Source organism: Nicotiana sylvestris, chromosome 8 (assembly GCF_000393655.2).
Source record: "Nicotiana sylvestris chromosome 8, ASM39365v2, whole genome shotgun sequence".
NCBI classification, from domain to species: Eukaryota; Viridiplantae; Streptophyta; class Magnoliopsida; order Solanales; family Solanaceae; genus Nicotiana; species Nicotiana sylvestris.
This window is the reverse complement of record NC_091064.1, coordinates 191132138-191149508: the sequence shown is the minus strand read 5'-3', so window position 1 is coordinate 191149508 and position 17371 is coordinate 191132138. Positions and strand designations below refer to the sequence as shown.

Genomic DNA, 17371 nt, shown 5'->3' with positions numbered 1-17371 from the left:
TGCAGATAACTCCGGATTAACTAGTTGCATCACCAAAGATCGGGTAAGGTCTCAAATTACCTTGAGGAGAAGGTGTTAGGTACTGCTCGAGGTCCACAATGGTGGGTCCCGACCGAACTTGAATTATATGAATTAGTCTAAGTGGAAGGACAAATAAATAGAATGATTGATTTTAAAACAAAGATGGGGGTGTCCTAAGTTTTTTAGCCTAAAGGATCACCCTCTGCAACATAAATAATACTTCGTAACTCCCTCGAGATGGGGTGTTACTCATATTATTCAGCGGGCACAGACTATCATTTCCTGCTACCCGATTACTATCTTTAAGTTATTTACCTAAGGTGCACTAGTCAATTCTAAGTTGTATCCTATGCGTGCACTGCCCATCCCATGCCTACGGTCCAAGAGGCATTTGGACCTCTATCTCAGGGTGGTTCTAGACTTTAACTTAGGCTGCTCAAAAATGAAAAATACTAGGTGACATACAAAACATTTTGAACTTTCATATATAGGGATCAAGTTGGTCTCCACACTTAAACAACAAATGCACGCAAACCTGATAAACAAAGACAATTGCAGATTTTAACAAGTTGAAGTTACAAAAACCTATAGGCAGGATCTCTATGTGATTTTGAATTTAACAAGCAGGCGGTTTACAATCTCTGAAACCTACATGGTTGCCTATCGATAACAGGTATAAGAGATTAAACCTATAAGCATGATATCTAGGCATTTTTATGCAGTAATTAATAGTGGCAATCACAGGATCATATTCAGAATTGGTTGATTGAGTCCTATAGGCATGGTTTCTAGTAACGATAATTAGCACAACATTGAAGACTATTAAAGAAATGAGTAGGACAATTAATTAAATTGATTCGGACCTTATAGTCATGAGTTCTATAATTAAAACTAACTTTAGATCCTATATGCATGATTTCTATAATTAAACTGATTTTAAATCCTATAAGCATGATTTCCATAATTAAAACTGATTTTAGATCTGATAAAAGGCTAAAGTGGATAGTTTGGCCTACGTTCGGGCTCTAACTTAAGGATGTGTTACTGTTGTAAGTGTGTAAATAATGCAAAAATTGGCTCTAATGGTGACTTTTATGTTTCACAGGAGTGCAATAATCAAATTAGGACTTATGATGGTGATCCGGGATAAAATTGGAGTTAATGGACGAAAAAAGGGAACAAAGCTTGTTGGCAGTAGAAAACCCTACTAGCGCGGCCTTAGCGCGCCCGCACTAGTTCAGCAGTCCAAAACAGAATTAAACCCCACTAGCGCGGGCAGTAGTGCGGCCCTAGCGCGCCCGCGCTAGTCCAGAAGCGGAAGCCATGTTTTAAAAAGGGCAAGTTCGGAAGTCCAAGCAAATCCACATAAACTATAAAAGGTTTAACATGTCCATGGGGGTTTGAGTTTTTGGCGAAGAGGCAAGAGAGGCAAGGAGGCAACTTGGAAAACGATTTTTTTTATCTCATTACTTCATTCTTCTATCAATGACTATGAAATATTTTATAGTTTTTATCATTGTTATGAGTAGCTAAATACTTTACTCTAATGTTTTGGTGAAACCCGTTGGGGATGACTTGGTTGTTATATTAATATAGTTTTAAATTAGTTGTTAATCTCTATTTGTTCATCTACATTTTGATTGTGGTTAATTGAAAGGGCCCTCAATTATCCGCCCCTATTTAGTATGTATCTGCTTGAGAAAGAGTGCTTATTTAGGTAGTTGTTTGAACAATATCACTCCGAGAGTATAGACGAGAGTCATAACCGAGGGTTTAGAGGTTGGATTAGAGATAACGATACCTCGGGTGCAATCTAAGTGAACTGTAATGCGAATCTAGCTAGTATAGCTTGAGAGAGTGCGTCTAGTAAATTATCATAATTGCTTGAGAAAGATTTATGATAGCTGGAGAGTTCATGATTGATAGAAACAGCTAAATCACAGTTATAAGACATATACAACCAAGGGAATCAACAACGGGGGAAACCATTACCTTAGACCTTATTCCAATTGTGTACACATCAAGCATAGTAAAGTTTTAGCTATTAATTATTTTCAGTTTTTAGCTGTTAGAAATACTATCACTTTTTAATCACAAAGTTTGGGGAATTGATTCTGTGAATTTAGTAAGTCCGACAAAAGTAATTGATAAGTTAATTCCCTGTGGTTTGACTTTGGGTAGAATTACTCAGATTATATTTGCAATGTCCGCATGTCTTTTTATAAGGCATAGTTGGGCGATATCAAATTTTGGCGCCGTTACCGGGGAATTAACGGTGTTGTCAATTACAATTGAAAGAAGTAAAAAAAAATCTTAGTGTAGTCAGTTTTCTCTATACCCAATCTTTTTATTGAAATTCTAACGTTTGAACTCTTGTGGAATTCAGGTGTATGCCTAAAAATTCTTTAAGGACTGGAGAACTGCTAGAAGGACTCTCAAACCCCGAGAAAACATTCAGGGCATTGAACCGCGCCAACAAGAGATACAAACAATCCCAACAACTACACCAGCTCGAATTTGACATGGGTGACACAGAAAACGTCATTGGAAACGTTGGGGATCTGCCAACAAACCCCAATGTCAGAGTAGTGGCACCTCTTGTGCCCGAAGCTACACTTTATGACTGGGCACAGCCCACAGCTGACAACTTGGCAACTGTCATAGTTGTGCCCACAATTCAAGCGGAGACATTCCAGATCACCAACAACATGCTGCATCTGCTACAGAATAAGGGACTGTTCTCCGGGTCACACATTGAGGACCCTCAACAACATTTGAAAAATTTCCTGTCAATCTATGTGACTCAAAGGCAACCAAATGTGACCCCCAGAAGCTATCAAGCTATTGCTGTTCCCGTTCTCTATGATTGGGGAAGCTCAGACCTGGCTGAATTCGCTCCCAATCAATTCCATTGTCACCTGAGAGGAATTAGTAAAGCAGTTCCTGAATAAGTTCTACCCGCCCAACAAGACTGCAAGGCAGATTGATGAAATATTGCAATACAAGCAGCAGCCGACTGAAACCTTGAAAGAAACATGGGAGAGATTTAAAGGGATGCTTGTGAAGTATCCTCATCATGGCATTCCAGACCAGATGCTCGGCCAGAGATTCTAGATGGGGTTAACTGACAATCTAAAGGCAAATGTGGATGCTTCAGCTGGAGGTGCATTTTTGAGGAAGACATTCACCGAGTGCAAAGTCCTTCTTGATAAGATGTCACAAAATTCGGGGTGGATGACTAGAGGTACAACACTGGCACCCATAGTGCATTCAGTTCCTCTTGACCCAAATAATTCGCATGCAGAGAACATGGCCACACTCATGACCCAGATGAGCATATTAACAAAGAAGATTGATGAGATGGGTACAAAATAGGTACACATTGTTGATACAACAAATGGAGGACTGTGTACACCTTGTATTAATCAGTCTTATGGGTGTTCATGGAGCGGATAAGGTGAAAGTCAATGGGCAAGAGAAGATATGAATTATGTCAACAACTTTGGGGGTCAGAGACAAGGAGGATAACAGTGGAGACCGCCACAAAATCAGCAGTACAAGCCAAACATGCAACAGCCTGGGGGTATGCACCCTCAAGGCCAATTGGTGCCAGTACCATATCAGAGACCACAGGGCTATCCTCAGCAAAATCAGCAGCAATTAACATATCAACCACCTCCTCAGCAGCAAGATCACAACATGATGGAAATCAGGGGTATGCTTCAGCAACTCATTGGGACAAATAATAAAGTGCAGGAAAAGTTGGCACTGCATGATTCAGCTATAAAGAACATTGAAATGCAACTGGGACAGCTGTCTATGGCTTTAAACAACCGCCCTCAGGGAACCATGCCTGCAGACACAAACATAAACCCCAAGGAGCAAAACCCGAATCAGCTGATGGCAGTAAGTCTCCGGAATGTGAGAGATTTAGACAAAGAGCAAGAGATTATACAGGCCAGTAAGGAGAGTACGCCAGTCACTCCAGTTCCATTAGAGGTAGAGGAACCAACATAACTTACTGAAATGGTGGTTGAACAGAGTCATGAGGAAAAAAGGCAAAGATAAGATGAATGAGCAAGCTGTAGAACATGAGGCACCTCTTGTGCCAGAAAATTCCAACAGAGAGAAGCCAGCAAGCAGTGCACAAAGGATGATACCTGCACCCTACCCTCAGAGACTGGTAAGGCAAAAGAAGTTAGATCAATACAAGAAATTCATGGAGATGTTGCATCAAATTCAGTTGAATATTCCTTTGATGGATGCCTTGAGGGAGATGCCCGGTTATGCAAAGATGACGAAGGATCTAACGTCACGGAAGTTTGATTTTCAGGATCTTTCCACTGTGACTCTGACACAGACCTGCAGCGCAGTAGTGACGAGACTGATGGCTCAAAAGATTCTGATCTAGGTAGCTTCATTATTCCATGCACAATTGGGAGTTATGCCTTTGCAAAGGCATTATGTGATTTGGGAGCCAGCATAAATTTGATGTCTCTGGCTGTGTACACCAAACTGGGCATTGGCAGAGCTAGGCCGACTTTGATGCTACTACAGCTGGCTGACCGCACGGTGAAAAGGCCAACTGGTATTCTTGATGATGTGTTAGTGCAAGTGGGGAAGTTCGTGTTCCCTACAGACTTTGTTATTCTGGATTGTCAGGTAGATGAGGAGATACCTCTCATTTTGGGTAGACCATTTTTGGCCGCTGGAAGAGAATTGATCGATTGTGAGACTGGGGAATTAAAAATGAGACTGAACGAGGAAGAAATCATATTCAATGTTCAGCAATCTATGAGGAGACCTAGCGAATATGCTAATTGCTCTCTGGTGGAGGCAGTAGATGTGATCTTGCAAGAAGATGATGTGACCCTGACTGTTAAAGATCCATTAGAGGTATGTCTGACAAATTTAGAAGAGATGGATGGTGAAGGGTTAGCTGAATGGGTCATGGCACTTGAGGGCCGAGGATTCTGGACAAGGGAACCTCAGTTCGAGTCCCTTGAGTTAGAAAAAAGGGCTACACCTCCAGCAAAGCCATCAATAGAGGAACCACCCAAGCTGGAGCTGAAGCCACTCCCAGATCACCTTAGGTATGTTTTCTTAGGCCCTAATTCTTCTTTACCTGTTATTATATCATCCGGTTTGCTAGATGTACAGGAAGAACAACTCTTACAGGTACTGCAGGAAAGTAAGACTGCCATTGGCTGGACCATGGCAGACATAAAGGGTATCAGCCCAGCCTTTTGTATGCATAAGATTCTCTTGGTAGAAGGGCACAAACCTTCCAGAGAACATCAGCGAAGGCTGAACCCAAACATGAAAGAGGTAGTAAAGAAGGAAGTGATCAAATGGTGAGATGCGGGAATCATCTTCCCCATCTCTGATAGCAATTGGGTCAGCCCTGTCCAATGTGTGTCGAAAAAAGGGGGAAAGGCTGTTGTGCATAATGAGAACAATGAGTTGATCTCAACTCGTACAGTCACGAGATGGCAGATTTGCATGGACTATCGAAAATTAAACACAGCCACCAAGGACCACTTCCCCTTGCCTTTCATTGACCAAATGTTGGACAGGCTGGGCGGGCGATCGCACTTCTGTTTCTTAGATGGATATTCGGGGTACAATCAGATATCAATATCCCCCGAAGATAGAGAGAAAAAATCCTTCACTTGTCCGTATGGCATCTTCACCTTTCGGAGAATGCCTTTTGGGCTTTGCAATGCACCGACGACATTTCAACGGTGCATGTTAGCCATTTTCACAGACATGGTGGAGGATATTATGGAGGTCTTTATGGATGATTTCTCCGTGGTAGGAGATTCATTCGAAGACTGTCTTCACAATTTAAAAAGAGTGCTCAAAAGATATGTTGAGACAAATTTAGTGCTAAACTGGGAGAAGTGCCATTTTATGGTACATGAAGGGATAGTCCTGGGACATCAAGTGTCCAGTAAAGGAATTAAAGTCGACCATGCTAAGGTTGACGTGATTGAAAAACTACCACCACCCACTTCAGTCAAGGCGGTGAGAAGTTTCCTAGGACACTCCGGGTTCTACCAGCGATTTATAAAAGATTTTTCCAAAATTGCTAACCCATTATGCAAACTCCTTGAAAAGGATTAGCCCTTTGTGTTTTCTAATGATTGCAGGTTGGCATTTGAGGAACTAGAGAAGAGGTTGGTGTCTGCACCCATCATTGTTGCACCCAACTGGGAGCAACCATTTGAGCTCATGTGTGACGCAAGCGACTATGCCACAGGAGCAGTCTTGGGGCAGTGAAAGGATAAGCTGATGCACCCGATTTACTACAAAAGCAGAAGGCTAAGTGGTGCACAACTCAATTACACTGTGATGGAGAAGGAGATGTTGGCGGTGGTGTTTGCTTTTGACAAGTTCAGATCATATCTGATTGGCTCCAAGGTAATTGTATACACTGACCATGCAGCTCTCAGGTACTTGATTGAGAAAAAGGAGTCTAAGCCACGCCTGATTCGTTGGGTGCTGCTGTTGCAAGAATTTGACCTCGAAATTCGTGACTGTAAGGGCACCGAAAATCAAGTCGTTGATCATCTATCACGACTTGAAGGAGCTGAAAAAGCAGTCGAGGTCGAAGAGATTCTAGAAACCTTTCCAGACGAGCAGCTTCTCGCAGCTAGTCTTGAGGAAGCACCATAGCATGCAGACTTTGCAAATTACCTGGCCTGCGGTATAGTTCCCTATGACCTTTCACTTGTCCAAAAGAAAAAGTTTTATCGTGATTGCCGCATGTATTATTGGGACGAGCCTTATTTGTTTAGACTATATGTTGATAATATGATCCGGAGGTGTGTCCCCGAGATAGAACAATCTTCTCTTTTGTAGGCTTGTTACGCATTAGCATATGGAGGACATGTTGGAGGGGTCAGGACAGCTGCGAAAGTGCTAGAGGCCGGATTCTTTTGGCCAACAGTGTTTAGAGATACAAACCTATGGGTGAAGGGCTGTGATGAATGTCAACAAACCGGGAACATTTTTCATCGCCATGAGATGCCCATGAACCCGATTCAAGAGGTAGAGGTGTTTGATGTTTGGGGGATTGACTTCATGGGTCCCTTCGTCAGCTCATTTGGCAATAAGTACGTACTTGTTGCTGTGGATTACGTGTCTAAATGGGTAGAAGCTGCAGTGTTGCCCACTAATGATGCAAGAGTGGTAGGATTTTTGAAAAAGAACATATTCACCCGATTTGGGACAAGAGCGATCATCAGTGACGGAGGCACTCACTTCTGTAATAGAGCCTTTGAGAAATTGCTTGCAAAGTATGATGTACGCCACAAGGTGGCTACCCCTTATCATCCGAAAACTAGTGGGCAGGTTGAAGTGTCCAACAGAGAGATAAAAAGTGTGCTAACCAAGACTGTGAACGCCACAAGAACTGATTGGGCGAAGAAGCTTGACGATGCACTTTGGGCCTATAGGACTGCATTCAAAACACCAATAGGTATGTCACCGTACAAGTTGGTATTTAGGAAGGCCTGTCACCTGCCTGTGGAGCTGGAACATCGAGCTTGGTGGGCACTAAAGCAATTGAACATGGACCCCGATGCAGCTGGAGAAAATCGACTGACAGAGTTGCATGAGTTGGAGGAATTTAGATATCAAGCCTTTGAAATCATGAGGCTTTATAAGGAAAGAATGAAAAGGTTGCATGACAAGCACATTATGGACAGAAATTTCAAACCCGATGACAAGGTATTATTGTATAATTCAAGGTTGAGATTGTTTCCGGGTAAGTTAAAGTCCCGATGGTCAGGACCATTCAGAGTGGTCTAAATGTTCGCAAGTAGAGCTGTAGAGATCGAATCAGAAGATGGGACAAACAAGTTCACAATTAATGGGCAAAGGTTGAAACATTACCTTGGAATAGCTTAAGAAAAAGGGGATGCTGTGGTGATCAATTTGAAAGAACCCCAGTACGCGAATGAGGAGTGATGATCAAATACTTGCGTCGTGCCGCGATGTTAAATCAGGTGTTGCATGGGAGGCAACCTACGAATGTTTTGTTGAGTATAGTATGTAACTTCATGAATTAAAAAAAACGCCTCAGATTTAACCAACTAGCGCGGTCGCACTAAGCCAGCGCACAGCCTGCGCTAGTTGAGTTTCACACTGCCTCACCATTAACCAACTAGCGCGGCCGCGCTAGTTGGGTTTCAAACTGCCTCGCGGTATTGAACTAGCGCGGACGCGCTAAGCCAGTGCGCAGCCCGTGCTAGTCCAGGTAAGTTCCACCTAATTTTGTTTATTTTATTTTATTTTCTTTTTTTATTCCTTTAACCCTTTTAACTTACACATACCCGCCCCACCCCTCTTAATTCCCCCAATCTCCACTCCTCTCACACGATAACCTAACACCTACACCCCTTCTTCTTCTTCTTCTTCATCTATTCCTCTATTCCCCCTCCTCCATACCCAACCATTTACAGCATCACCTTCCCTATCTTCATCAATCCCTCCACTTTTGCTCTCATTCCCTCTACTGGTATGTAATTCTCCCTTTAATTTTGTTGTAGTTCTCTAATTTCGTTTTGTTTTAGTTCTCTTGTTTCTTTTTCCTTTGTATAGTAGAATGTAGTCTTATTTTAGGTAGAAACATATGTTAGTAGTTAGGTTGGGCTGAAAATTGAAAACATACAAATTGTGGATGTGTGGTGTGTTTATTGGGTTATTGTGGTGGTGTTCCTTGTGTTGAAGGGATAGTTGGGGCTTAAAATTATCCATTGGCTACCATGTGTTTGTTAAAATGCCTCTTTGGAGAAAGTATTGTGACCATTCCTTGGTGAAGTCTGAGTAGCCACGTTTTGGTCACTCGATTGAATAGAACTGACATTGGCCTATTTGCAGGTACCATGGCTCCTCGTAAACGCCAAGCAACAGGTTCCTCCTCCAGCCGCCCGGCTACAGCCAACACTGGGGGAAGGCCTTAAAGTCGGTTGATACAAGGCCCTTCAATACTCAAAAGTTCGTGTCCGTCAAGGCACATGACAGGTTTAACAAAAAAAGGCCAAAATAATTGTGCCGGAATAGGCCATGGATCCCAATGCACTGGGAACTACCTGCCCCAATATACCATTCGAGTTGAGGCGGCGGCACCTGGACATATTCTTTGAGGAGCCTATCACTGCAAATATCATGCTTGTTAGAGAATTCTATGCAAACCTACCGGAACATAATGACTACACGGTCACAGTGCGCAAGAAACCGGTCAATGCTTCTTTGGAGACTATCCGGGCTCTATACAGGCTTCCTCCACCAGATCAGGGGTACATGGATGCATACCAATCATACAGTGGCAAACATACTTCCTGGTCCACATTCACTGACACCATCTGTCAACCGGGAGCCAGTGGTACAAATATGGAAATAAATTCCACTCCTCGACCCTCAAATTTGAGGCCAAATGCTTGTTGTACTTTATCAATATCAGACTCCTACCCTCCAAGAATCTGTCAGAGGTGAACATCCCTCGAGGGTGCCTAATTTGGTGTTTCATGAATAATGCCCTATTTGACGTAGCTAGAGTCATACACGATGAAATGTTCCAGCGGGTTCGGGTTCAACGCTACGGGTTATACTACCCGTCTCTTGTCACCCGGTTGTGCCTTCAAGCTAATGTGCTGAGCAACCTTGCATTAAATGGCTGAGTTCCTATGGTAAATCCTTTCACGGCTGAGAGGATCACCACTGGTAAGGAAGTGGTAGCAAATGAGGAATTGATTGGATATGATTCAGATGATGGTGATGACGCGGAGGAGGAGGAACAACAACAGGTAGTCGATGAAGTAGAGATGGTCGGTGATGAGCAGCCCGCTCAACCACGGGCTGATGATGCTGCAGGCCTGTCTAGGGCCAGTCAGGGACAGCGGTTAGACCGCATGGAGCAAGAGATAGCTAGAATACGAACCTCAGTGATTGACCTGGGGACTCGTGTTGATGATATGGCCACCCATCAGAAGAAATCAGAAAAACGCATCATGGGTTGGCTCGTTCATTGGGTCGGGCATGCAATGTCAACGCCGGCTCTGTTTTCGACCATGATTGAGCAGTCAGGGAAGTTCCCTTTCCCTTCTTTTGATTTACTTGGCCATGAGGACATGTCCTCAATTTGAGTGTGGGGTGGGGATAGGGATACTTCATTGTATGTTTGTAATTGTAACAATTAACTATTTTTTTCTTTGATTGTTTTATCTTGCTTTGATTGTGTTGGTGTTAGAACAATAGTCATTAGGTAAGTGAAAATAGTAAATGTCTTGTCCTAACGACGGATCTCTTTTGACGGGGTTCTTGAGGGACTAAGTCGAGAAAAAAAAACCTGTAGCATTTCTACACCTAAACACGATAGACACTAGAGTGTAACGCTTAGCTCCAAGGGTTGAATCTTGTTAAATGCCTTAAAAATTGTATGTGTGTACCTAACTTGAACACTCAAAAAGAGAATGTCTTGATAAATTAATCTGGAGTGAGTCATGTGCCATGTGCGTGTGAGTATTACTGTATTCCATGCTTTACATTTGATGCCTAGAACTTGCCCTGTGTGTTTGCGAAACGGAATAGTAGCTTCATTCAGTTTTAGAAGGGATATAGGCATTTCTTTGTTGAGCCAGGCATATAAAGTAAATCCACCTGAATGCATTACATCTTAGTTAACTCCGTTGAGCCTATAAGCCTGTTTCTTTGGCAACCACAATGTGAACCTTACCCAATTGTTTGAATAGCCTGTTGTTTGAACCCTTTTTCCTCTCACTAAGCACTAGAATGGTATTGGAAATATGCAAAAGCAAAGTGTGGGGTGGTGGTTTGGTTTTTGAAGTGGAACCATGGAAATAGAGAAAAGGTGCAGAATGTTGAGGTATAAAAAGAGAAGCACCACGAAAAAAAAATTTATTGTATAATGATTGATAAGTGGTAGCTTGTACAAATTGCACCTAATGTATGGGGATGTATGGTGGAGTGTCGGCTGCCAAAACGATGATCTTAAAGTTTAAGGTAATTGTATTAAAAGTGCTTAGGGAGGTTAGCTACTATATCCAAATATATACTACCTGTCCCTTAGCCTACATTACAACCAAATAAAGACCTATTGATCTTAGATTGAGTGGGGCTCGATTAGTAGAGTGCTACACTACGAGCAAGCCTATGGTGCATCTTTGTGGCATGTTAATGTTCTTTTTGAGAGCGAGCGAATTTTTTTTCTATCTTAGTTCCTAATTGTCCTAAATATCATTGTATATGGAACTACTCTCTTGTGTGATGTGAGGGCATATGATTCACAACGGGAAGGTAAGTCTTGACTCTTGTATAAAGTGGTTTGAGTAAGTGTGAATATTGCATGGTACGAAAGATTTGATTCTTGAGGTAAAGTGCTCACTACTAGTTGCAAATTTTGTAAAATGTTCATGGTGTGAGTCGTTAAAGGAAAAGCTTCGAAAAGAAACCTTGTAGGATGTAGTGGATTGCTCGAGGACTAGCAATAAATTAAGTGTGGGGTATTGATAATAGGCTAAAATGGATAGTTTGGCTACGTTCGGGCTCGAACTTAAGGATGTGTTACTGTTGTAAGTGTGTAAATAATGCAAAAATTGGCTCTAATGGTGACTTTTATGTTTCACAGGAGTGCAGTAATCAAATGAGGACTTATGATGGTGATCTGGGCAAAAATTGGGGTTAATGGACGAAAAAAGGGAACAACGCTTGTTGGCAGTGGAAAACCCCACTAGCGCGGGCATTAGCGCAGCCTTAGCGCGCTCGCGCTAGTTCAGCAGTCCAAAACAAAATTAAACCCCACTAGCGCGAGCAGTAGCACACTCGCGCTAGTCCAGATGCGGAAGCCATGTTTTAAAAAGGGCAAGATCGGAAGTCCAAGCAAATCCACATAAACTATAAAAGGTTTAACATATCCAATAGAGAAGGGAGTTCGAGTTTTTGGCGAAGAGGCAAGAGAGGCAAGGAGGCAACTCGGAAAACGATTTTTTTATCTCCTTACTTCATTCTTCTATCAATGACTATGAAATCTTTTGTAGTTTTTATCGTCGTTATGAGTAGCTAAATACTTTACTCTAAGGTTTTGGTGAAACCCGTTGGGGATGACTTGGTTGTTATATTAATATAGTTTTGAATTAGTTGTTAATCTCTATTTGTTCATCTACATTTTGATTGTGGTTAATTGAAAGGGCCCTCAATTATCCGTCCCTATTTTGTATGTATCTGCTTGAGAAAGAGTTCTTATTTAGGTAGTTGTTTGAACAACATCACTCCCAGAGTATAGACGAGAGTTATAACCGAGGGTTTAGAGGTTGGATTAGAGATAACGATACCTCAGGTGCAATCTAAGTGAATTGTAATGCGAATCTAGCTAGTGTAACTTGAGAGAGTATGTCTAGTAAATTATCATAATTGCTTGAGAAAGATTTATGATAGCTGGAGAGTTCATGATTCATAGAGACAGCTAAATCACATTTATAAGACATATACAACCAAGGGAATCAACAACAGGGGAAACCATTACCTTAGACCTTATTCCAATTGTTTACACATCAAGCATAGTTAATTTTCAGCTGTTAATTATTTTTAGTTTTTAGCTGTTAGAAATACTATCACTTGTTAATCACAAAGTTTGGGGAAATTGATTCTGTGAATTTAGTAAGTACAACAAAAGTAATTGATAGGTTAATTCCTTGTGGTTCGACTCTGGGTAGAATTACTCAGATTATATTTGCAACGTCTGCGTGTCTTTTTATAAGGCATAGTTGGGCGATATCAAGATCCTATAGGCATGATTTCTAACAAATAGGCATAGAACATATTTGAACCAAATCAAGAACCTATAGGCAGGATTTCTACAATAATTGGAAAGTAACACGTTTTGAGCATAGATAAAATACCTATAGGCATGATTTATAACACATAATAGTTGAACATGTTTGAACATAATAGCATATTTTAACTAAGTAATGAACTTATAGGCAGGATTTATACCCATTTCAATGCAAGTATAAGATAAAATCCTCTTCCCCAATTTCACTAATACCCCAAAATGTTATTACAAGAATTATTACAGACCCAGAATGAAAAGAATAAATTACAAAGTAGATAACTATAGTGAGCCTACAACAGGCCCAAAGATACACCTGACCAGGCCAGGCCTTCATTCCCACAGTTCACAACAACCCCAAAATTACATGTTCATGGACATAAGGCATCCAGGATTTGAGGGATTCCCTTAGTGGTCTTAAAACAGAGTTGAACATATATAACCAAGACCCTAGTGTGATAGAGTTCCCAAAGGCTTCAAGAACCCAAGGCAGTGCTCACACTAGGGAGGTTAGCAGAGATAATTCAAAGGGGGAAACTAAGGACCAAGCCCTAGTGTGTCAGAGTTCACAAGGGCCTCAATTGGATCCCGAGCAGTGCTCACACTAGGGAGACCAATAACAGAACCTAGATAGCCTTGGATTTCAGCCGGGTAAGAATAAGAATTTAGAAGGTCAATGTAATAAGTACGGAGGGTATATAGAGATCACTGAACTGAACATACAACACAAATAGTCAAGCAAGCTAGTAGGTTCAGCAAGGTGCACATAGCAAAGTACCACATAAACGAACATCATATGAAACTAGGAGAAGAGACATATTTGCAAACATGCACAGGTCGCACTTGTGGACATATAAGGATCTAAATTAAACTTAGTCTCACCTAATGCCACATTAATCAATACTTGAACACAATAGAGGGATATACATGTTTATAACCACATAAAGGAGAGCACAATAGATAAACCAAGACATACTAGGAAACATGTTATCACAAGAGTCTTAGAAAATAGAGTTGGAAATCCAGGACAACATGAAACGAGTTTGAACAAGTCTTAAAACATTTCAATATACACAGGATTCATTGAAAGTTCATTCAAATCAAAGGGTTCTCATGGAGCTAACGCATTATTTAAGCATAACATGCAACTCAGCATACAACCACAGTACTGAAGTCCAAATTGACATGTTAAGATGCTATTTGGGTATAGAAGAGATCACAGGATACAAATTACGGTGAAGCATGACATAAATAGAATGATATCAAAGATGAACACCATCACAGTTGAATCAAAGTTTAGATACATGTGCAGAAAAAGGAAAGAAATTAAACATTATGAAGGTTTAAACACTAACCAGTATCAAGCTAAAAGAATGCAGAGTGTAAAACTAAAGATCCCAAATCCCCGATGCTTCAGAGTTCACAAGAGCCTCGATAATGGGCTCTGAGTAGTACTTGCACCGGAGGAGGTTATTCAATAGTTTTAGAGAGTTTGGAAGTAGCAGTGAGTGAACGAGGGAGTAGTAGGAAAACAGTCGTCAAAGTCTGCACCCTTAAACCTCTTCTGAGAGGGGTTTATATAGCAAAAATCAAACAAGTAAACATGGAAATAAATTATTCAAATACAAATAGGCAAGATATACAAGAATCGGTCAGAATCAATTTTAGGGTAAATAATGCATAAAACAAGGGAATTCAGTAAATTAACAAAGAATAAGAGAACATAATCACACAAATAACACTAAAAATAAGGGAATACAATAGAGAATAAGGAAAATATTATACAAAGATCAATTAGAGTCAGATTTAGGGCAGAATATGGTAAAAATAAGGGAAACACAGTGGGTTAAACAAAATAAGGAAAATATCAGTCAAACACACACAAAAAAAGGAAGAGTATCAATCAGAAATTAGTAAAGAATAGGGAAAAATCTCAAACCCTAGTTGAGACTAACGCCTTGAATCGGACCAAAATACAAGGGATCGTTCAATATATCATGCATAGTGACGGAAGATCATCCAGATCTTCACAGAATCAAAGTGAATCAGCCCATTCTTGAGAGGTAGTTCTTCCCAAAAATAGGTCAAGAACTAAGTGATGCCAAAATCATACGTATAATGATAGAGTATTACGAAATAGGTAAGTAAATCATGGGTTGATTCCATGTTCGAACCGGAATCGAAGAAGATTAAGGGTGACAGTGGCTACGGTTTCTTCAGAGAATAAGAGAGAGTAGAGAGCATATGAGGGCGGCAGGTAAAGGGGCAAATGGGTTAGGGTTTTAGGTGAAAACGGGGTAATAAAAAAGGTAGGTTAATTATAGGCCGTTAATCTTAGAGATCAACGGCCACGATTTTAAAATGGGACTCTAAGATCAACGACCACAATTTTAAAATGGGACTGGGGCAGGTCGTGTAAATGGGTTACCAGTTGGGTTAAAAAATAAAGGGTTTTGTTTTGGGCCTGGGTAATTGGGTTAGTGTATGGGGTAATTGGGCTGGGTTATTAGGTCCGAAATTGAGTAGGAATTTAGGCTAGTTTTTAAATACCTAATATTTAATAAATAAATAATTTATAAAAGCAATTAATAAATAATAAAAATATCATTTGTGCACTAAAATGATTTAAGATAATTACTTATTATTATAAAAATATAAAAAGTCATTTTTTGCATTAATAATGTAATTATACATGCATATGGGGCATAATTGCAAAAATGTGCAGTTAGCCTTAAAAAAATAAAATGTAATTATAAAAAATGTACTGAAAATATTTAAAACCTCATGTTGGTATAAATGATAAGTTAAGATGATTAAATCATTATAAAATTATATAGAGGATAATTATTGGATATTTATATATAATAAAATACAAGAATAAATTGGTTTAAAGTCTTTAAAAATTATGAAAAATATTTGTGTATGCTCATAAATTAAATGATGATGCATATGCACTATTTTGAAGGTAATATATATATATATATATATATATATATATATATATATATATATATATATATATATATATATATTTAAAATATGAGGAAAAAATTGGGTATCAACAAGTATAAACCTCACATGACACCCAATACAGATAATGCCTTCATATCTTATAAGCATGAACAATCGCGACTAACTCAAAATCATGTACAGGGTAATTCTTCACATGAATCTTCAGCTGACGCAAAGCATATGCAATAATCCGCCCCTCCTGCATCAATACACAACCCAAGCCAACGCGTGAAGCATCGCAATACACCATATACATCCCCAAACTGGAAGGCAACACTATAACTTGTGCTATAGTCAAAGCTGCCTTGAGCTTCTGAAAGCTGGCCTTACAATCATCGGACCAACGGAACGGAGCACCCTCCTAGGTAAATCTAGTCAGAGATGCTGCAATGGATGAAAAACCCTGCATAAATCGGCGATAATAACCTGCTAACCCCCGGAAACTCCTGATCTCAGTCACCAAAGTGGGACGAGGCCAACTCTGAACTACCTCAATCTTCTTGGGGTCCACATTGCCAAAACTCACACTTGGAGAACTTAGCATTCAGCTTCTTTTCTCGCAATGTCTGAAGTACCACTCTCAAATACTGCTCATGCTCCCCCAGGCTACGTGAGTAAATCAAGATGTCATCAATGAAGACAATAACAAAGGAATCAATATAAGGCCTGAACACTCTATTCATCAAATCCATAAATGCCGCCAGGGCATTAGTCAAGCCGAAGGACATCACCAGGAACTCATAATGGCCATACCTAGTACGGAAAGCAGTCTTCGGAACATCCGAGTCTCGAATCTTCAACTGATGATACCCTGATCTCAAGTCGATCTTAGAGAACACCCTAGCACCCTGCAACTGGTCAAACAAATCATCAATATGCAGCAACGGGTATTTATTCTTGATGGTAACTTTATTCAACTGGTGGTAATCAATGCACATCTGCATAGTTCCATCTTTCTTCTTCACAAATAACACTAGTGCACCCCAAGGTGATACACTTGGTCTGACAAACCCCTTTGCTAAAAACTCCTCAAGTTGATCCTTCAACTCTTTCGGAGCCATACGGTATAGTGGGATAGATATAGGCTGGGTACCTGGAGCCAAATTAATACAGAAATTAAAATTACGATCTAGTGGCATGCCTGGAAGGTCAGAAGGAAACACATCGACAAATTCTCGGACTACTGGCACTGAATCAATCATCAGAGACTCTACAGTGGTATCCCGAACATAAGCTACATAAGCCAAACAATCCTTCTCGACCATATGTCGAGCCTTCATAAAAGAGATGACACGACTAGCTGTACTAACAGAGGAACCCTTCCAATCCAATCTCGGCAACTCTAGCATCGCTAAAGTAACAGTTTTGGCATGTCAATTAAGGATGTCGTGATGTGGGGATAACTAGTCCATGCCTAGGATGACCTCAAAGTCGGTCATATCAAGCAATAGAAGATATGATCTAGTCTCGTAACTACAGAATATG

The 17371-nt window shown here is 40.5% G+C and overlaps 2 protein-coding genes and 1 non-coding gene across 3 annotated transcripts; 2 read left to right on the top strand and 1 right to left on the bottom strand.

Moving 5' to 3' along the window:
- Positions 1-2997: 2997 nt before the first annotated feature.
- On the bottom strand, positions 2998-3104 carry LOC138876624 (small nucleolar RNA R71). The gene has a single exon (XR_011401968.1). It is a non-coding gene; the product is annotated as a small nucleolar RNA R71 (small nucleolar RNA).
- Positions 3105-4066: 962 nt separating this feature from the next.
- On the top strand, positions 4067-5379 carry LOC138876164 (uncharacterized). Its single transcript, XM_070155067.1, has 2 exons — positions 4067-4304; positions 4355-5379. Exons 1-2 carry the CDS (start codon positions 4067-4069, stop codon positions 5377-5379), a joined length of 1263 nt encoding a protein of 420 aa, XP_070011168.1.
- Positions 5380-7107: 1728 nt separating this feature from the next.
- Positions 7108-9000, top strand: LOC104236955 (uncharacterized). Its single transcript, XM_070155066.1, has 2 exons — positions 7108-7755; positions 8908-9000. Exons 1-2 carry the CDS (start codon positions 7108-7110, stop codon positions 8998-9000), a joined length of 741 nt encoding a protein of 246 aa, XP_070011167.1.
- The last annotated feature ends 8371 nt before the right edge of the window (positions 9001-17371 follow it).

Bases quoted from the DNA above. Each gene is read 5' to 3' on its own strand.
- LOC138876164 (XM_070155067.1), top strand. From the start codon at position 4,067: ATGAGGAAAAAAGGCAAAGATAAGATGAATGAGCAAGCTGTAGAACAT. The intron at 4,305-4,354 runs GTTATGCAAAGA...TTTGATTTTCAG, and splicing joins TGCCTTGAGGGAGATGCCCG to GATCTTTCCACTGTGACTCT.
- LOC104236955 (XM_070155066.1), top strand. From the start codon at position 7,108: ATGGGTCCCTTCGTCAGCTCATTTGGCAATAAGTACGTACTTGTTGCT. The intron at 7,756-8,907 runs GTATTATTGTAT...GCCTATTTGCAG, and splicing joins ATTTCAAACCCGATGACAAG to GTACCATGGCTCCTCGTAAA.